The 20940-nt window shown below is 45.3% G+C and overlaps 1 protein-coding gene across 4 annotated transcripts in view; it reads left to right on the plus strand.

Annotated features, from left to right (window-relative positions):
* LOC119396075 (relaxin receptor 1) overlaps window positions 1-20940 on the plus strand; it is a 226969-nt gene that overhangs the window by 156564 nt on the left and 49465 nt on the right. For all 4 annotated transcript variants that reach the window (XM_037663154.2, XM_037663157.2, XM_037663156.2 and 1 more), the window contains 5 exons: window positions 280-351; window positions 827-898; window positions 2075-2146; window positions 15522-15590; window positions 19222-19293. In XM_037663154.2, coding sequence (XP_037519082.1) covers window positions 280-351; window positions 827-898; window positions 2075-2146; window positions 15522-15590; window positions 19222-19293 — 357 coding nt within the window. The remainder of the gene's footprint in view (window positions 1-279; window positions 352-826; window positions 899-2074; window positions 2147-15521; window positions 15591-19221; window positions 19294-20940) is intronic.

Here is a 20940-nt window from a genome sequence, read left to right on the forward strand (position 1 = left end):
AAATGGTTATCAAACATAAACAACGAATAAGAGAACAGCAATTTGGCATAAATGTACATCTTGATAGAATGGTAGCTTGGGCTGGTTTGGTGATTCAATATCGACATGTTTGCACATCGCAAATCGAACGAGGACAGAGGAGAACACACAACGCAGGTGTTGCAGCGCCTGTGTTATGTCCTCGTTCAATTTGCTTTGTGCACACATGTCGAAATGTATATCGTTTTCTATTATACGTATAGCCTCCTACGCTTACACTGCACTTCCCTTGAACCACAGAGACCTGAGGAGCTGTTCGCTGACAGACATACAAGAGGACTTGTTCGTTCATCCGAAGAACCTCACTCATTTGTGAGTTCTGAGCACGCTTTTAACATTTCAGTAATATTAGTAGTAGTAGTAGTAGCAGTAGCAGTAGTAGTAGTAGTAGTAGTAGTAGTAGTAGTAGTAGTAGTAGTAGTAGTAGTAGTAGTAGTAGCAGTAGTAGTAGTAGTAGTAGCAGCAGTAGTAGTAGTAGTAGTAGTAGTAGTAGTACGCGTTTGTGTGAAAACTAGTTGGAGGCAAAAAAGAGCGCAATGCGTATTATAAATCCATGCAAGAAAAAAAAACGGGGCAGTCATTGCAGAGGTCATGCTTGCGGAAATTTAGCAGTGCGTATCGAAACCAAAATGTCGTCTGGGCATGTACACATATGATGGCATGCCTTAGGATCATGTTATGTGGTTAAAAAGTTATATAACAAAAAGAAGTTTCACTGGCTGTCTAAACTCGTCATATTTTGACCGAAAACCACTGGTTTATTTTTCTATGTCTTTCTTTTTTTTAGGTGGCTCGATGGCAACAACATTGAGACCCTTCGACCACGTGCCTTCTCGCCTCTAAGTCGTCTCCAGGTTCTGTAAGTCACATACCAGCAACGCTTTTCTGAAAAAGTTTATAAATGTTTACTGGAGCGATATTTTTCCAGGAACCTGGAAATCCAGACTTCGACAGTTTTTTTTATATTATCTATACTTAATTGTGAACAACCTTAAAGGGGTACTGACACCAATTTTCGAAGCTCAGTTTACTCTGCCATTCAAATCTGCATACAGGCTCAGTGTGAAGCTCAGTAAACGCTAATGCTACATTCGACTGGTCGTTTTCGAGCGCTCCGCAGACGCTGAAAAAATTAGGTAATAGCAACTAACCATCGCTACTAACATTATCGGGTCAAAACATGATCAGGAAGGAGAAAGATGACTTGCATACCTGCTTGTTCTCGTTGAAAAGGTTTAAAGCTGTTGAATTCAACAGTTTCAAACACAGTCAGAGCGCTCTCAAACGACCAGTCGAATGTACCATAAGATAATTTATTTTGACGTTAAAGTCGATTTTCGCATGGCGCACCTACTGACATCGACACTATCGTGACGTCAAACTACAGTGTCAATTTTGGTGATTTCACGCACTAGTATAGCTAGTTGTGACGATGTCAGGTACCAAAAGATTCGAAATGGCCGCTTCTGCGTCACCAATGGAGCCAAGGAGCGGAGCGGCCGTGGAAACGTCATGATATCTTGCGCGAGCGCCTGACAAGCAATTGATACCGTGTTGTGACATCAGGCTACAGTAGGAACCGAAACTAGCTTTTAGAAACACACTGTAATTAATTTTTCAGGGTGCACTCAGGCTTAACAGTACAAATTCTAGGCTATAGAAGGCTTGGCCTTTCAATTGGCGGAAAAAGCAAAAAAAGACTGCAGATTTCTGTGTCAGTACCCCTTTAAAATTTAGTAGAGTGGAATATGGGTCGAGAGGTTACAATGTGACATAAGAGCTCTTCGCTGACTGCTTCGCATAACATCAATATTCACAACGCATGAGAGCTGCCAGATTTTTTCACTGAGCTTTCTTTTAATTTCGTCAAAATCTAAGGCTGTATAACGACGACATCTGTCGAATATAGGTTAGTGATTTGTAAGTCTTCGTTCAAGGCTTTCTTTTTTTATACGGACGGCCCGCATTGCCACTGTGTAACAAAAATAGTGGACCTACCGTTGGGCTTGGTTCTCATTATCTAACGCATTTCTAGGTCTCTGACAAGAAACAAGCTTGTGCGCCTCTCAGCGCATGACTTCACTGGCCTTGTGTCTCTTCGAACACTGTAAGTTGAATCGGTAACTTTGACGAGCTTTTCCGAGTGTTACTAATGAATGAATGAATGAATGAATGAACCCTAATTTCCAGAACACCATTCCTGTACTAGGCCCAGTTGTATACTTAAAGTACCAAAGTACTTTTTTTTTTCTCTGACAAAATTTTTATTTTCTAATTCAATCTTCACGTGTGAAGTCCTAATGAGCAAAAGGGTGTTAACAACCCAGCAAACAAGAAAAAGAAATTATATCCTTTTTTTTCTAACAGTTTATGTTTCTGTAATTCACTGCTTCCTCAAGACTAGTCCATTTTAAACTGCGTTTGTTCTATTAATGTTTAACATCGCAGTAGAGACAAGTTAAAAAAAAATAAACAGCAAGAGAAGCTGATTACACGGAAAAAGTTACGAGATAAAGAGCTATTTTAATCTGTTAAATGAATTAAATAAAAATGCGACGCGGAACGAATGAATTTTCATTGTCCGCCTATGTGGTACAGTGGTTACGGTAGTCGGCTGCTGACGCGAAAGTTGCGGGCAGGATCCCGGTCGGGGTGGTGGCGTTTCAATGGAGGCGCAATTCTAGAGGACCGTGTACTGTGCGAGGTTAGTGCATGTTAAAGAACACCAGATAGCCGAAATTTTCGTAGCCTTCCACTACGGCGTGCCTCATATTCATACGATGGTTTCGGCATGTAAAACGCTATATATTATTATTAATGACGTTTTTGAGCGACACTATGTATATCATATGGGAACAAAGTGCATACCTTTCCTTAGTACAGTTTTAAAAAAAATCAGCGTGCTTTCAGCTGGAAAGATTTTATCCTGAAAATATAAAATGACGTTCTTAGCATTCGAGAGATCTATGAGGTAGTTCTTCAAAAGATCTCCTTTTTCTTTTTCCGGAGCTTTGCTGGTGATCTTAGCGGTAACAGGGTCAAAGCAACAAATGTGGAAGAAGTTGATGTGCTGTGTGTTGCTTATGATAAATGACATTCAAGTGTTTGCATAACAAGGCGCTAAGAATGTTGCTTGCAGGGAGAGTAGAACATTTTACTACTCAGCTGCTACTACTCCTCGCCAGTTGGGGCATGTTCTCAATTGCATTCTAAACCATGTAGGGTTTTGCGGCTGCGGTTAGCCCTGAACCCTTAATAAGAGATGAGGCCCAGACACAAAGAGGCACATCTTTACTGCATCGAGCCTCGGCCGCAACTGCCCGCTGCCAGCGGCTGCCGCGTGACACGAGCGCACACGCGATCGTCGTCGTCTTCTACGCGCTCACAGCTGCCGAGCGCCCCCATAACCAAAGCATCCGGGTATTTGGTACACTAAAAGTGCAAATGCGAACAGACAGACAGTCTGCTAAAAAAACCAATATTTTACAACTGCAAAAACAGCATTCTACTATATGAGCAACAGACATAGTTCTATGAATATAAAATGCGATATTAGTAGAGCAAGTTAAGGTTTGACGTTATTTTATAACAAAAAATGTAGCAGTTGATGCGATTGACATTTGGCTGTTATCTATTGGAAGCTCGTAGTGCAAATTGATTCAGTAATCCTAAATAATAACGACTCGCAGCAAAAGAACAGTTTATGAATACTTTTTGCCCCATATATGAGCAATATATTGCTCATATATATTGCTCAATATATTGCTCATATATATTGCTCAATATATAGCTCATATATTCCTTTGCATATTCGAATTTTGGAACGCGCAAATTAATGAAATTACACTTTTCCACTAAACAGTGAGAGAGCATTTTGTGTGTCTATGAAGCCTGTCAACATGATTTCCTGGAATAACAAGCAAATCCGAATATATTTACGTCAATCATTTTTTCGGAGGTTTCAGAGCAACAGACTGAAAATGAAGGAGAGTTAAAGACCAAGAAACAAAATTAGCGCTAAATATTTCCAGCTGCAAAATATGCTGAACAAGAAGTACTCAGAAAGGGTCGACGCTCAAAGAGATATTGCAAATAAGCTATCCTTCAGCGAAAACTCAGCTATCACGGAAAAAAATAAATAAAAGAAGACCCTAAATCATCATCATCAGCATCGAAATCATTCTCCTCCTCAGTCTATTTTATCTTCCCTGCAGAACGAATGTCTCTTTCGATGATCGCCGATTTACCCCATTTTGTGCAAGTTGATTGCATTTTATTCCTTCCAGCGCCTTCATTTCATCACGTCATCTAACTCCCTGACGTCCTCGGTGGCGTTTGCCATCCCTTGGTTGAGGCTTGTGTCGCAATTTTCTTCTTTCTTTTCTTTCCCACCATGCATCGTCGGTTCTCACGAAGCCCCATTCCAGCTGTCGCCAAGATCGGACACTCAGCTAGAAAGATGGAAATGAAAGTAACGCAATCACCGCATTCCCCAGCGAAACGGTGATAAGCGAAACCTAATTTGGTGTTTCCAAAACGTCTTCGCTCACTTCTTCCGAAATCGTCAACTTGATTCATTCAGCGGTCCTCGCTAAATGGCATCTCACCCCCTACCCCCCCCCCCCCCCCCCCACACACACACAAACCTTCACGGTTTTATTGTCTTCGTCTCTCACTCACTTGCTGCTTCCGTTCCCGACTTGATCGCCACTTCAACGAAATTTGGTGCTCCTCGATTAACACGCACGTTTTCATACGCTGAAAAAGCAAAATAGCGGTACCTTCGGACACATCGGGCAAACGCCCTGGTATCTCCCTCGCGTGGCGTCTTTGTTTGCAATGAATATACCCAAATGAAACTATTCTTTTCGCTAGGTTTTTCATACGGTGTTGCGCATCGGCACGTTGTGCTGAAGACACTGGCGGTAGTGACGCTGGTAACATAGTGAGAGCGCAGCGGCGAAGCTCACTATCAGACCCATGTCCCGGTGTCACGGGGAAATCAGACCCATGTCGCCGGGAAAGGCCTTTCCCGGCGACACACTGACGCCAACATACTTTGAAGCCTAGGCAACGAATAGTAAAGAATCGATCGTAAGCAGGGACTCAGCAAGCAGGAAGTGCACTTATGTGGCGGCAGATGGATGTTACGCTCTTGCGTTCCATAGGGGATCGAAACACGTGATGTACACATTCTAGTAGCATTTAGCTTCCGGTTCTTTCTTCTAAACTTGCCCACTTCTCTGTAGCGGACTTCTGCTTCTCCGTAGCAGGTTTACTTCTTCATTTCTCTGTAGCGGACTTGCCTACTTCTCTGTAACATCCAAAGGTAAGACACACAACACATATACACAGCGCTAACTTTCAACAATAATTCGACAATACACGTTAGCGCTGCGTATGTGTGTTGTGTGTCTTTCACTTCGTCCTGTCTTGGATACGCGATACCTTTGGATGCTATGAATCACCAACAACCCCGCCGTGCAACCTTTCTCTGTAGCATCTGTGTTCCAGTCTTTCAATATTCGCCTATAAATATGCTTCTTTATTCGGTCACCTTCAAAGTGACATGCGCCTACAGACCGCAGGCAACAAGTGGCGAAATGACCCTCAACAAGTGGCCCTCAACAAGTGGCCCTCAACATCTGTATTTGTCAAAATCTGATGTTGAAATAAAAAAAATGAATGAATGAATGAAAGTATCTTCAAGTACTACTCACTGCTACATACCCAAATTGTACAGTGACCTAAGTTGTTGTTCACATTCCAAAACAGCGCCAGCCATCAGCCGAAAATATAGTGACCAGGCAAGAAAACCGCTAGCCTGCTAGAATCGGACGAACGACATCTATACCTACGGCGTAGATACGTTTTCACGCTTACAGGCAGCTCGCAAGACTCGGTTGTTCAAGTGGCCGTAACGTGTAGCGTTATTTGTCTATTCAGTCAAAAAATAAATTGGTTGGTCCGTCCTTTTGTTGTCGAATTATGAAGCTCGATCCCGAAGAAAGTGCAATGCAGGGTCCACCGACGGTGGGGGTAAAGCGCGCTTCTCACCTAATATGAAAATGGATCGATTTGGGAAAATAGCCCATTACTGGTTGTCGCCGCTGGAGCCCCACCCCCGGACAGCTCTTCATGTTCATTCGTCCGACGGAGCCGGCGGGCGCGTTTCATCCCTGTTTGAGCCGCGGCCGTCTGCAGGCTTCGCAAGCTTTCGCTCACACATAGAACATACGGCACGCAAGGCGATGTTATAGATTTTGACTTTATGCGGAACATGACGGCGACGGCGCAAATGCATTTCAAGTGTCTATTTAATTGCTATCGCAACAGAAGAGAAAAGAAACAAAGACCGAGAGCGAGGCACGTCTGCTGGTAATGTCGCCCTTTTTCTGACAGATAACACCGGGGAAAATGAGGTAACCGTACTGAATGTTAGCTCAACATTAATTTGGCGCGGGAAATGCACGGTACAAAGTTAGAATCATTGTAATGACTGGGGTAAGCTTCGTGAGAAGGACAATATGACGTGGAAACATACTGCCGCTAGACCTAATGGCGGAACATCTTATTCGAGAGAGAGAGAGAGAGAGACAAAGACAAAGAAAGGCATGGAGATTAACCAGGTAGTATCCCGGTTTGCTAGCCTACGAGGGCGAAAGGAAAGGGGAGAAAAATAATAGAGGAAATTATTGACCAGCGAATGTGAATGTGCGTCCCGAAGACCGATATGAATAATAACAGGAGACGGTTCTATTGGCTCTACTTCAGGAAAAAAAAGCAAATAAGTAGTCTCGGTTCTCGTGTTCTGTATTCATCGGCGTATTATTAAGAAAAAGGAAATCATAATAAAAGAAAGAAAATGACGTCTTTTTGTTATCACATGGCGATGAGAAATATGCGATAAGAAAACTGTTTCCTCGTCTCCTTCAGCAGAAGTAAAAAAAAAGATAATAAAAGCGCCACTTACTGAAAAACGAGTAATAGTTGAAACGTCTCACTGGAGCAAGAATATGCGCACGGCAGCTTTGATGTTATCCCAAATTGTTCTTTTATTGCGATAGCGATTTTATGGAGAGTCTCGGCTGGAAAATGTCCGTCCCCGTCGCCGCCGACGCCGTCATTCACCGTATATGTATAAGTATGTATATATATAGAAAAGCCACAAACAAATATATTTCAGAAATACTTTCCGACGCGCGGAATTGAACGGGTGACCTCTCGCTTTGCAGTCCGCCGCGTTCGACGTTAGGCCACGACAGAACTGTCTTTCGGCCTGCTAACGGCGAGCTATTTACATACACCATGTACTTCAGCATGCTTTCTTAGTTGCCACATAGATGGCGCGATGTGCGCGCGTGTGGCGCGCTTTAAAGATCGTCGCCCCGCTCCTGCGAATGCCGTTGCTCTTCGCCCTACAGCGCATTGTCGCCTACGTGCGCTTATCTCGAGGAAGGAAGGGGGTGGTGGAGCGGGGGGTTGTATGTCTTGTGCTTTCCCCGCGAAGTCCGCGCTGAAGTCACAGAGCGTACGAAGGTCACTTCTCTCTTTGCAGCGGCCGCGTTTGAGAAAGGAGCGCGCTGTTCAAAGAGAAATAAGTAACAACTGTGACAATTAGTTCGCACTCGTCCTGTGTGTACCTGTTCGTTCGTTTCGTGGGCCGTGCTTTATGTTTGAGCAGTGCGCTTCAAGTGCCGAGCTGTGGCGCATTAGTTCGCGCTCGTCCTGTGTGCGTTGTTTTCGTGCGTCCTTTGGGCTCGAGCGACGCACTGGCAATTTCGAGCTGCTTTCCGTTCTTCGCGTTGCATTCCAATTTATTGCTATCGCATTCATTGCTTCGCCGTTGCGGCGAAACTGTGACTTTTTTTTCATTTGTTCATGATGTAGGCTTGTAGAAGGGATCTCGCAGGAACGGGTTCAATCTTAGTTCAACTTTTTCAATCTTAGCAAGGTTGAAGTGATAATGCAGCATTTAAAATACTAAAAAAAAGAATGACCCGCTTTAAACATATTAAAAAACGAAAGACTTAAATGTAATAACTTATTCAGAAAATGATACAGAGAGACCAGAGCACGCAAATTCAGAGGAATTTCCATAAACAGCACGCCCAGAGAGATATATGCCGCCTGAAAGAATGCACCGAGCAAGGTATATAATTACATGGTTTTATCTCACGGAAGCAACAAAAAAATAGTGTACGCAAAGGTATCGGTATAGGCTTATAGAAGCGTCAGATTGTGTATGGTAAGCAGCGTGGAAAGTGCGTGGTAGTGATGCATCGAAGACGGGTCGGCGAAGAAAATGTACAGGGTGTCTTTGACGGGCGACAAGACGGTTGACGTTACGCAAAACTTTCAACATTCCTGCATCGCGACCCACTTAGACTGACGATGAGCTTATATCAGGGGCCTTGTCAGAACTTTTTGCGAGGGGTTCAACCATAATTCATATTTGTTCGTACGTGCGTTTGTATGTGTGCGTGTATATATGTACACATGCAAAATTTAAAAAAAATCTCAAGGGGTGGCGCGGTTGAAGCCCCCCCCCCCCCTTCCCCCGTGCCATGCCAATGGCTTAGATCATTTGAACACGGATTTCGTTTAGTTCAAACTGCACCCCCCCCCCTGGAAATTTTTCTAGTTTGCGTGTGTATGTGGTGTGCATGCACACACACACACACACATACATACAACACACGCACGAATGTACATAAAATCTGGAGTTGAACCCCCCCGTCACCACCCTCCCCCAACCACGCCAGATGTCAGGCTACGCCCCTGCTCGTTTGGGTTCCCGCTCGCAAATATCGATCGCAAATCGTTCTCGTTGGCAAATAGTTGCTTAAAACGAGCTTGAGTTTGTGCCCGCGCGTGATAGAAAACTACTGTACTGAAGCATGTATGGAGTAGTCTGATAGGTTCGCATATTTACTTTTCGCAGCACTTAGATACGTTCATCCTTCATAATTGGTCATTAGAGCACACTTTCTTCAATTTCCAAAATATTCAATACCTTATGTTAAGTGTTCAAGATAAATATCGAGCTAGTTGATCGACGGTCCCAGAGCATAGAGCAATTGTGGCTGGAAAAAAAAAATGCCCGTGCCGTGTGTCTGTCTTCGATCGTCCTTGTTCTCTAGAGAAGATTTTCTTTCACCCGTACGGTGGTCTAGTGGTTATGGTGCTCGACTGCTGACCTGAAGGTTGCGGGATCGAATCCCGGCTCCGGCGGCGGCATTTTGATGGAGGCGTATTGCTAGGGGCCCGTGTACTTAGGCTTAGGTGCACGTGAAAGAACCTCAGGTGGTTGAAATTTTCGGAGCCCTCCACTACGGCGTCCCTCATAATCATATCGTCGTTTTGGGTTGTAAAGCGCCAACAATTTTTCTTCTTATTAGGATTTTCTTTTACTCTCGCCTTCACGTTTACAACAGGCACATATAATCGTGACCTTAGTTATCACCTGTCGGTGCGTTCAGTGGCCAGCGCAGGGACTGCCGTATTGGTGCCGTAACAGCTGAAGGCGAGCGAACAGCGGCAGCAAGCATGCGAAAGGACAGGCTGAAGAACACTGTGGTAGTCTTTCGTTACCCCTGCTCCTGCAGTTAGTGTCAAAAATATGACTGACACGTGCAAGCGCAAAGAATGCGTAACTCTTCCAACACCAGTCGGATTAAGTGCAGTGAATCTCAGCTCCAGTAAGGAGCTGTCGGCGACTCCCGAGCCTGGCAGCGAAATCGATGACGCGGAAAATGACCACAGAACCACGGGTGAGCGAACGCGGCAACCACGCGATGAGGAGGGGCCACAATGAGCGCTATTACAATTGTTTCTGTCGGTCCTTGTGCCACTTGTCGCAGCACCGGCATACTATATCCTCAGTAAGTGCTCCGAACTATGGAACTCGCCAGAGGGGCGCTAAACGGCTCTCATTTCTCATGCCAGTGTCGGCGATAACAGCCGCCGGGGGTATGGAGAAAGCGAGACGACATGAAAAGCGTAGACACTTCGTTCATTGTTTATACCATGTGCACAACATAAGTACGTTCAGCTTGTGGACAGTATTGCCTTGCGATGAAACATGTCATGGCGAATGTTCGTGTTAACGTTCCTCAAATTTCACTTCTTCTGCTCGTTAACAGAGTGTTTTGAAGAAATGCGTCCGAAAATTCTCAAAAGTAAAGGAAATGTATTATTTTTTTCGCTGCCTTCATAATTACATTATCTGTGAAGGCAGACAAGTTAAGATGACTAAAACATCAAGTACGACAGTAATTAAAACATTTAGGTTCACTAACGTTTAATTAGTGGAGACCGTATGCAGAATGACTAAACACCACTGCAGTTGTTGTGAACAGTGACCTCATTCTGGTCGCCTACTAATGGCGCCCATAGACATTTCGGTTTCTGTTCCGCCGGTGAATTGGGTAGAATTTGATTATTCCCGCAATAATTATCAGAGCTCGGTCTTTCGGAATCCCAAAGCGGCGATGGGCTCCTCTCAGGAAGGACTTAAGTGCTCCCATTTGACCCGACCGCCTATTTCCGCTAATTACGAAGTCAACTAACTTATTTCTTTAATTACTGCCTTAATCGAGGTCTCTAGTCATATAAACATGTGTGCCGTTACAGAAAGGTACCTATGAAAGCAGCGAGCACATATTCCATTTCTCTTATTTTCGACAATTTTTGGGCATATCTTGAAATACCCTGTATATAGGGTGCTCGTTTTGGCGCTTGTATCGCACGTGTAAAACTCCAGCGCGAGGTGCCTACACGCTGGCAAACATCAGTTATGTGTGCACTCTACGAGTACACACACCTTGTTTCTTGTTATTTGAGAGGTCCCGTCATGCACGGATGACACCTCGTATGCGCTGGTGGACTTAGCGAACTTCAAAAAAAAAGTTTACTTTTCTTGAGTTAAACAAAATTTCTCCAGGCACCCAATGCCGCATGGTATGGGGACGCGCTTAATATCCTGCCACTCACCGTAGGCGCTCAGACAATAACCGAAGAGCTTTGAGAGGCCAAGCTGTCGGACTCAGGCACGAAGATTCAGCGCAGCCAGATAGAACGAGCTCGGGAGATGGCCATAGCCCTTGGCTATACCTGGAATGAGGAGGCCGCCTACTTAGGGCGCACACAGCGTTTGCTCAGAACACTGCGTTCTCTCTCTCTCTCTTTCTTTTTTGTTTTTGTGCGAACGAGATAATGCAGAGAATCCTGACAAGGGGGCTGTGTTTTCTGAAGGGGAATGGGTATACAGTATAGGGAGCTCTCCACTGACGTGTTCTACGGATTTATGCGCACGTGCATTGTCCTCGATGTCACCGCTTCCGGCATACTTCCGGCGCTGAGATGCCATTCGCTCTAGAGATATCGCATATTGCTCCCGAAGGTAGACAGAGCTGCACGTCTGGTTCCCACGTGCCATCCCGCTGCGATTATTCGGGCGCGCTCGCGTGGAAAATCATCCCCATCGCTGCAGAGAAGCCAACCGTACGAGCCGCGCACGCGACGTCATTCCTCCTTTTGATCTCGCCACTGCCCGCGCTATCGCCTTTTAGATGTGAAGCATCTTATAGCTTGATACGGACATACGAGCGCTATGGGACGGGGACATAGACAAGAGGCACACAGGACAGGCGCTCACTTTCAACTGAGGTTTATTGAGCAGACATGTAAAATTTATACAAGCAACCAGCAAGGGCGATAACATTTGTGAATCATCCACCCGATAACAAAAGTGCCAATGACCTCACCAAAAAAACCGCGTCATGGCCACGCACCACGCCGAATCAAGTTCCTACCGCTCAAAGGCGTTAGAAAACGTCCGATATTGAAGACCACGACACACTTGCATGTAAAAATATATACCTAGAAAGACGCATGAGCACTCAAGAAACGTTAACATCAAAATCAGCAATCCTTAACATCGAAACCCAAAAGGAAGCAAGCGCCATAAAAACTAAACAGGCCGTCAACGAACCAGCCTAGCAATGTGGAAACAAACTACCCCACCATTCCGGACAAAAAAGGAAATGTGGGCTAGAGACACTGCACATATGCTGAACGGAACACCTGAAAAACCTAACCACGAGCCGCGTAAGTAAAATAAACAATTTTTTCACAACAGCATAAAAACCAAAAACAAAACTTGAACACAGATCCGAGTCAAAAACCATAAGAAAACAATAGGTCATTAACAATGCTTAAACAACAAGGAGCTGCGTCAAAAAACAGTGGAAAACGAAGTATTAAAAAATTACACGCTCAACCCTATAAACAAAGACAACAGCACAAAACATCTGCGCCAATGAATGGAAGCTTACAAATAACCTTCTAGGAAGGCGACTTCCTTGTCACAAAGTGCGATAGAAGGTACACTGATACACTTATCACCGGACTTGTGAATATGACACGCTTCCTTGTCTATGCTTCCTTGTATATGTCCCCGTCCCATAGCGCTCGTATGTCCGTATCAAGTATGAACCAACTTGCCCAAACACAAGTCTTGCTAAGACATCTTATAGCGGAGATCAATCCGGTCGTGGTAGTGGTGGTGGTGTGCGGCGTGACCACCCTTACTGCGCATGCGCAAGCCATCTCCGCACACCTCATCTCCCTCTCCACACCATCTCTCCACTCCCCTTTCCCTCTTCCCCTCCACCTCTCCCCTTACCTCTCCCGCTCCCTCTCTCCCCTTTCCCTCTCTCCCCCCCCTGCCCTCTCCACTCCGCCTCTGAAACGCGGGCTCTACATGCGGAAACGCTGCTTCGCATCGCCTCATGGTCCCCTTTAGCGGGAGATGGTGAGATTTTTGCTCCGTGGTTCGGCATATGCGACAGCTTCTTGCGGGAATGCATTTGTTCTTTTCGTGAGAGCTGGCTGATATCCTCGCGTGTTTTGCTTATGCTTGCTGTTCCAGGGCGTGAGTCCACGAGAGATAGAACACGCGTGTCCGCTCGATATTTTTGCTTTGTCTATTTTTTATATTTCAAACATTATTCGGGCATATTCAAAGAGCACGGAACCAAAATTTGCATTCCCGAAAAACGCTCCCAGCTCGCCAAAACAATATCTGAAGGTGGCGGCGCGGGCGTCCCGATATTGCTTGCCGCAATATTTTTTGCCGCGATCCCACGGCCGAATATAATGCCAACTACAACTGCTGTGTCGCAATTTTTTTTTCCGCTGGATTAATACGCATCGATGTGAATTACATCCATGCTTTCTTATGCTGTCCACAAAAAGAAACAAAGGAGGAGGAGGAATAAACTTTATTGTCAACCAGAAACAAAGCGTGAAAAAAAAGGAAAACACGGCCCAAATAAAAAAAACTTTCGCTGATATTGATCCGCCTTGGCGCATTATATATTTGACACAGAAAGCTTAAAAATGTGTCAAATCTAGCACAAAGCCTTTGCTATGTTCACCGATGGATTGCCTTCCTACAAACAGCGTGAGAAAAAAAGTTGATAAAAAAGGCCAGAATTTTCAGAAAGCTCATTTTCAAAAAATGAGATTAAAAAATCGGTCCCAATGTTAACAAAAATTGTGGATCGAAGACTGCTTATGTCACACAAAGCATGCTTTCAATATTATAAGTGCTCATTTCCTTTGTTCACAATACAGGGCGTTCAAATTTAAGCTTTGTCGTTTTACTAATGTTCAGCAGCGGGAGGTACGTGAAAAACACTTTTGCATATAAGCTATGTATGCAGGGGGACACAGAGTGACACAATAATTATCGCTGTCAGCCACCAAATTAATTAAGATTGAACAATGAAATGTTTAATTAGTGCTGCAAGCGGTCATGTTTGTATTGAAACGTTGGAGGCAGTCGCCTTTCTACACAGGTCCATTTCGAGGAATTTTTCTAGCATGTATGTGCCCCGAGATATGCCGCTGCAAAGTTTAATTGCGGTTGGCGTGATCACGCATGTAAGACAGTGAGCACTGGCGCGCAAAGCTCCTCCCCGATGTGCCGCGGCAGTTGCGTGCGGCGTTTAATCTGACAACGGGTCGAAGGCATAGGCAAAGATGATAACGGCTACCCTTTTGCTACCGCCTGGCCATAGCAAGCAATGACTGCTCGTCACATCAGGGAGGAACATCGCACCAGTGCTCACTGTCCCAGCGGCGGACTGCTGCCGACACGCCAGGTGTTAAAATGCGTCCGTCGAGTGCGTATTTAGCGTAGGTGCGAACGTATTCAATAAGAAGAGAGGCTAGCTGTGCTTAAATTCTACAAGAAGTTGTAGCTATTAGAAAGTTCTCCCTGCAATACTTTAGCGCTGGTTATCAACTTTGTTTTGAAAATGAAAGTTGCTTCTTTCTGTCGGCCCACTGCGGGTATACGTTTCTATAGTTACTCAATTTTTGAGCGAACGAAGCTGAACACGAACACCTTTACATAAACCCTCGCAATTTTTGCGGCAATTATACACGTTAAAGGAAAAGATATTGTATATGTGCGCAAGCATTTCTTTCCGCGTAACTAAGACATTTAAGCATTCCTTTACAACTACAGTATTAGACCATCTGTCCTGTTTGTAGAAACACACTGCCAGCATTGCAGTAAATTTGTTGCGAGTTGCGCAACGCTTTCTTTGCGGATGATGAAATCTCACTTTGTGATGATCACCGTGGTCTCATTTAGTAACAATCTTGATGATAAAATCTGATTTTGTGTTTAATACCACACTGAGATAAATGGCTCAATGATATGTCACAGTGTCAGAAGCCATCACAATTAACTGTGCAGGAAACTTCATCGGTCACTATAATGTTGCTGGGGTCCGGCATATTTGCGCAAGGTATACTCGTTGAGTCAGTATTTCACGCAAAATCTTTGTTTTGGCTAGACGTTCTGTGGGAAATATAAATGTTAACTTTATAACGGTTTCGACTGTGGGTTCCTGCAGCGAAGACGCACTGATACAAATTTCTGACACTGAAGTAACGTCACAACGGTACGTTACTTTTAACTGTAACGGTAGGTTACCGTTAAGTAACGGTACGTAACTTTTTTTCTGTAACGGTAACCGTATCGCGTTACCATTTTTTAAGGTAACGTAGGGCGGTAACACGTTCCTTTATTTCGTAAGCGTAACGAGTAACGCATTTAGTTACTTTTTTTTCAGTAACACTGGTTATGAGGGACGCCGTATTGGAGGAGGGATCCAGAAATTTCGACCGCCTGGGGTTTTAACGCCACCTAAATCTAAGTACACAGGCCCCAATCATTCTCGTCTTAGCCGAAAATGCGGCCACCGCGGTCGTTATTCGATCCCGCGAAGTTCGTATCAGTAGTCGAGCACCATAGCAACTATAGACCACCGCGGCGGATACAAACAAGCTCAAAAGCTGCACGTATCAAACTATCCACGCAATTTGCGTTCCTTCGGCCAACGCGCTCCTCAGTTTTATTGTGCACATAAATTCGGAGTGTGTGGTTTATTCTTTACGCACAGGAACCTGGCTTACAACAAGCTGTCTGACCTGACGGGAGCATTCACTGCCTTGGGAAGCCTGCGAACACTGTAAGCTTACCGCAATTCTTCACCTACAACATGTGGTTAATTAAGTGTAGAAGCATACAGAGTATATAAAACCATATACCGCAACAAATACGAGGTGACGTAGCTAAGGTAGCATGTTTTTTTAGACATATTTTTATATGTAGGCATGCGATCACAGTACGCATGCGTAGTATGGCGCCAGGACGTTACCATATAAACATTATGGTGGCACATAACAAAGAGAAAATGAAAAGAAAGCTTACGATGAAGCGTGCATAGCGTTCGCAAGCCAAGCATCTTTGAAGCCACTTCCTTCTTCACCGCTGGTCTTTCAGCGCCTCGCGTAGTGGCAATTTTACTTCGACAGAGGATGACAGGAAAGAGAAAAAAACCGGAATCCGCCAACCAGAGATACCCGCATGGGCGCGTGCGTGAGCCCAGGCGAAAAGTGTAAGCCGAGGCTGCAGCGCTTGTCCATCATTTAATGCGATCACGTGATTATGGTAGAATTCGCAGCATCCTCTTGCATTCCTTCTCTCTTTCGTGACAGAGTTGTGTATGAGCGTTAATTCCGTGACACTGCCTCCCATCTTATCTTTACTCCGTCACACGTAGGCACTTTGACAGCTCATATGTTAAAACGTAATGTTGGCCAAGTTCCCTGGAGTGCTTGGTTAGTTGGCGTAAAAGAAAAGAGTTAGACGAAAGGCAGAGACGATGTCAATACAGAAAATTGAACCAAAAGGTCGGAGGGCGCACGCGCAGTTGCTTCTTTGCTTTCTCATGTTCAGTTACGGCGGATAGGAAGAACGTTTACTCGTTTCTAGTAATGTGGTGTTAACTCTTCTCCGAAGTCGTCGTCTCGTCTCTGGTTTTTGTCAACTTAGCGCTGTTGCGCCAGACATACTATAAGACAGCGGCATCAAGCTCACTTTAGCTAGTGGGCCGCAGTCAGACACTTCAGTTATTCTCCTGCAAGAGCCGGGACCTTGAAGAAAATTGGTGCGGTGGTGGGGGGGGGGGGGGGGGGAGGAATAATGTCAGCTAAAGTTGCCATATGAGGGAAGGCATTTCCGATATATCTCATATATGGGTCATTCCTAAGTGGATTTGACGTCAAAAGCAAATCGACAACGATCACCACAATGAATGAAGCCTGAACGCCGGTTCTGAAACATGTTCCTCGCTTTATGTTCCTCGGTTATCTTTCAACACATGGTGACCGCATGGGAGCCTCACGAAAGAAAGGCTTGAGTCTAGTCACGTCTGCGTAGCTAACGAACATACTTATGAAAATAAAAAAAAATCTATCGGAAAAAGACAGTCATATGTGGGCCCGGCGGCTAGCGAAACGTGTGTGGACCACGTCTTTGAGACCCCTGCTATTAGAAAACGTGGGTAATAAAAATTCCTAAACGTATAGTCGAGTCGCATAACGTTACAATAAAGGCTGATTTACTTCACAAGTTTTCCCAAACCTTTTTGCCTTCAGTGTTAGATAGTACGCCACGATTCGAATGCCTGTTGAGCGAGAGATCTCCATTAATAAAAAAATATAATAAAACTAATAAAAACTTGAGGACGCTTGAGCTTAGCCTTCAGGAGTACAAAGCGATAGCGTGATCTGGTCCCATTCGCGTGGTCTCCTCATTCGCTTGCCTGGCTTCTCTTCTCCGTGGTCACTTCGACAGTGCCGCGAGGGAAAAAGATGTCTGTGCGCGTAACATTGACCGTTTCAAAACCCTCCTTGAATGCATGCCTGCTGTAAGTGCACTTGCGAATTGCCCACTACGTCATAAATCATCATATTGGGAATCACTGACGTATCGTCACGCGTCGGTATGGCCATACGCACCGTTGCACACTTTCTTGATGCTGTTGCTGATATTTATTATTAGTTATGCCGGATTGCTTTGTAATGGGTGGCCCTTTAAACGACCCACTCGTCGCGCCATTGACATGGTGTAACGCTCGGTGAAATTCTAGGCTTCTACCACGCAACACTACACCTGTTAACGGGACTCCTCGCGCGACATGACGCCTGTGTAAGCTTTTATTTATTTTTTTTTTCGAAGCAGTTTCGCCCAGCGGCGTGGATTCTGTGGTAAAACGGCTGTCTGCCTCGCAGAAGGCTTGGGTTTGAATCCCACTCGAGCCGAGGATTTTTATTCCATATTTATTTATTCGCATCTATGTCAATGTTTCGCTCACGAAAACGCCGATAGTTTTTTCTCACTACCAACGACGCCGACACCAGAATATCTGCGAAACGAGCGCGTTACCGCAATCCCGTTAATATATTGAATGTCGTGACGTAGTTGCAGCGGTGAAGAAACGAGCAGCCAAATCTGTAAAAATTGAATTATTTATCGGGCAACCTTGTGCCTGTCAAAAGAAACACTCAAAGTACGCGCAAGCAGCACTCTCGGTGCAATGATAGTGGCGAGCACGGTCGTCGGTCGTCGATAATTTGATCGTCGGGGCAACACGCCGGTTTCTGCGCATGCCTGATCGTACAACATTCCCGCGTTGTCGCTGGTGCTCGCGCGTTAGTTCTAAAATTAACTTCGTCACAAGCATCGTGCAGGCAGTCTGAGTGGACAATTCACAAACGCTCAAGGAGGTTTCACTGCATTCAGGCGTAGCATGAATGCAGTGCGCCTAGCGACAACACATGTCAGAGTTTTAAAGGACCCCACTCCGAATTAAAAGATGAGCGAGCGGTTTCTTTCTCGACTTCGCTACCCTACCTACAAGCGCTGTCTCCTCCTCGTCGCTTTTTTGCTTCATGAAACTCGTGGAAAATGTCTGCATTAAGCGTTGAGCTTATCAGGATTTCGCGCTTTTCGGCTACACGCCGCTATCTCCGCTTGCACAGTCGAAAACGCACAAAACGATTAGTTGATCGCGCATGACAGTCATGCCAGATAAGGCAGAAAGGGCGTGCGACTGCATGGTAAAGCAGGATAGGAGACAATTCACAACTGATATCCCTCGCATATGGGGGACCAATCGAGAGACTATTTGCTCATGACGTCACGTGAACGGACTGATGGCGTCACGAATTGCGCCGGGAATGAATAATGCACTCTTTCTTTGTAATTTCATTGCTTGTGTATAGGGGCCTTTAAAAGAGACAGCCGCTCGAAAAAAAAAAAGAAGAACTTGGGTCAGTACAACCTAATTTCAGCGCAGCGTAACAACAGATGTGGATTCGAAGCAAAATTTAATGAAACCCTTGTTTTGAATAGACACAAAAGCCAGTTGATGAGTGAATACAATGAAGCGTAGTTCATTACGAAATATAATCACTGTTGCATCAGCGAACAGTTCCTGACGCACTATTATTGTGAGCATAAATTTTTTGGATGAGGATATGTCATATGGCTCCTAACTTTCTTTTGTATTCCTTTTGACAGCCCTCCCACCTCTTCGCGCACGCGGGGAATTTGTTTCCTATTCCATTGTTTAGTCGCAGGGAAAAAGAAGATCCTTTGTTATTTCAGCGCTCTGCTTCGTGGTCCTACTTTTTATTAGTCCGCGAGTAGTACATGCCCTGCAATTCTGTAGCTTACATTACAACCTGTTTGCTCAGGTTGCACGCCTATTACAATAGTTCTTTCATAGCTGACATACTTGTTACTTTCCGCAGTGACCTGGAGGGCAACCGGCTCGACGTCATCCCTGACGACACATTCTGGCCTCTTACCAGCATCGAATCCTTGTAAGAATCTAGGCTGTTTTTGACACCGTCGTTTGCATGAAAAACTCTTTTGCCGCGCACCTGTGTTACCAGGCATAATATCTGCGCAGGGCTACCGATGGGTAGATTGAACGCCTAATCAGCATTCGCTACGCCATGGCTTCTATATATCGCTCGCCGAAATGACATCTTACGTCGAGGATACGTCATTTAGGGCGCAGTTTAGAGCCATTATTTCACGAATACGAACGCTGGAATATGTAGTAAGGGCCAGCTGCATTATTACTACATGTTTGACCCTGTGTTATCAGCGCAAAGTCAGACACGTGGACGTGGGAATTGACCGTAATGATCAATTAAGCTCTACGGGAGTTTTCCTAAGTCATTCTCACTTCTCAAGTGCACATACTGTAGCACCAATATAATGCCATTATTAAGCCTACTTATGGCTGCTGCAGTACGAAAGCCTCTCCTGCAGTACGACAGCCTCGCACAGGGACGTTCAATTTCCCGTCACGCTTTAGCTAACGCCACCTTATGGCCGTTTATTTTATCGCGCCATTTAATATTTCCCGGTGTTCGACGAGGCGTAGCGCGTACTGAGGGCATCGCGGATCGCAGCGACCTCATTCGACAAGAGTGGTCCCTACGCTTCACTAAAGGGGTCATTAACCACTTTTTGAAGTAATCATAGAATGACCTCGGAGTTTATTGTCACGCGAATCGATTGCCACAAGAATTTCTCGAATCTATCAAGAACGAGCGGGATTACATAGATTTGTCGCACGCTGCAATTGCTGTCTTTCTTCTCTCGTCCCGACGAGCGCTCTGTGGAATCTAAGCAGGAAGGGATGGCACGGGGAAAAGGAGTTACGTCAGCGCGCCTCATGATCTTGAACGCGCGTGATGAAACGCCATTGCTCTTTCCCGTTGTGATTCCTGTGCGCGAGTTTGCCTCACTGTGCAATGTTAGCAGACTATGGAACGCTGCGCCTGCACGTGGCGGCGCACCGTGGCAAGAAGCGCCTCTGATACAAATGCCGTAGTTGCTTTATGTCGGCTATTGCCTATTAGCATGCTACGTGCTATTGCAGTTCGACGACAAACAGCCGGCGCCGACAGCTCCGAAGAGAGCGAGGACGGGCTTCTGTATGAAAAGAGGGCGCCTGAAAAAAAAAAATGGTTTCTGAGTGACTGGACGTATTAACATGACAGCGGTTGATATAAGCTCGAGGCGTTCACTGTATTTGTGGACAAGAAGCAAGGATTAGATTGCTTGAACCACAGTCGGCACAGGCGTAGATAAGAGTACATCATAAAAAAACCGAAGCTTGTACGAAGAAATAAAAAAAGGCACAGTTTCACCGCAAGGGCGAAGCAATGAACGCGACAGCAAAAAATTGTAATGTTACACTAACTAAGGCAGCAGCCAACTATTGTGGATCCGATCTCTGGTAATTTACAAAACGCTGGTGCAAGGGAATAAGACCGCTCCAGGGAGAGAAGCGGTTTTCGTGCAGACTCTCGCCTCAACGCGAAGCGCTGAGAGCACAGCACGCAGAAGGGTATACGAGCCGTTTGCTAATGTCTGCCGAGACAGCACGGGCGCCAGCAATCGCGACCGCGGCCTTACGATCAAAGTTCACAGTTGCTGCTCGAGCGACACAG

This window comes from Rhipicephalus sanguineus, chromosome 6, assembly GCF_013339695.2.
Source record: "Rhipicephalus sanguineus isolate Rsan-2018 chromosome 6, BIME_Rsan_1.4, whole genome shotgun sequence".
NCBI lineage: Eukaryota > Metazoa > Arthropoda > Arachnida > Ixodida > Ixodidae > Rhipicephalus > Rhipicephalus sanguineus.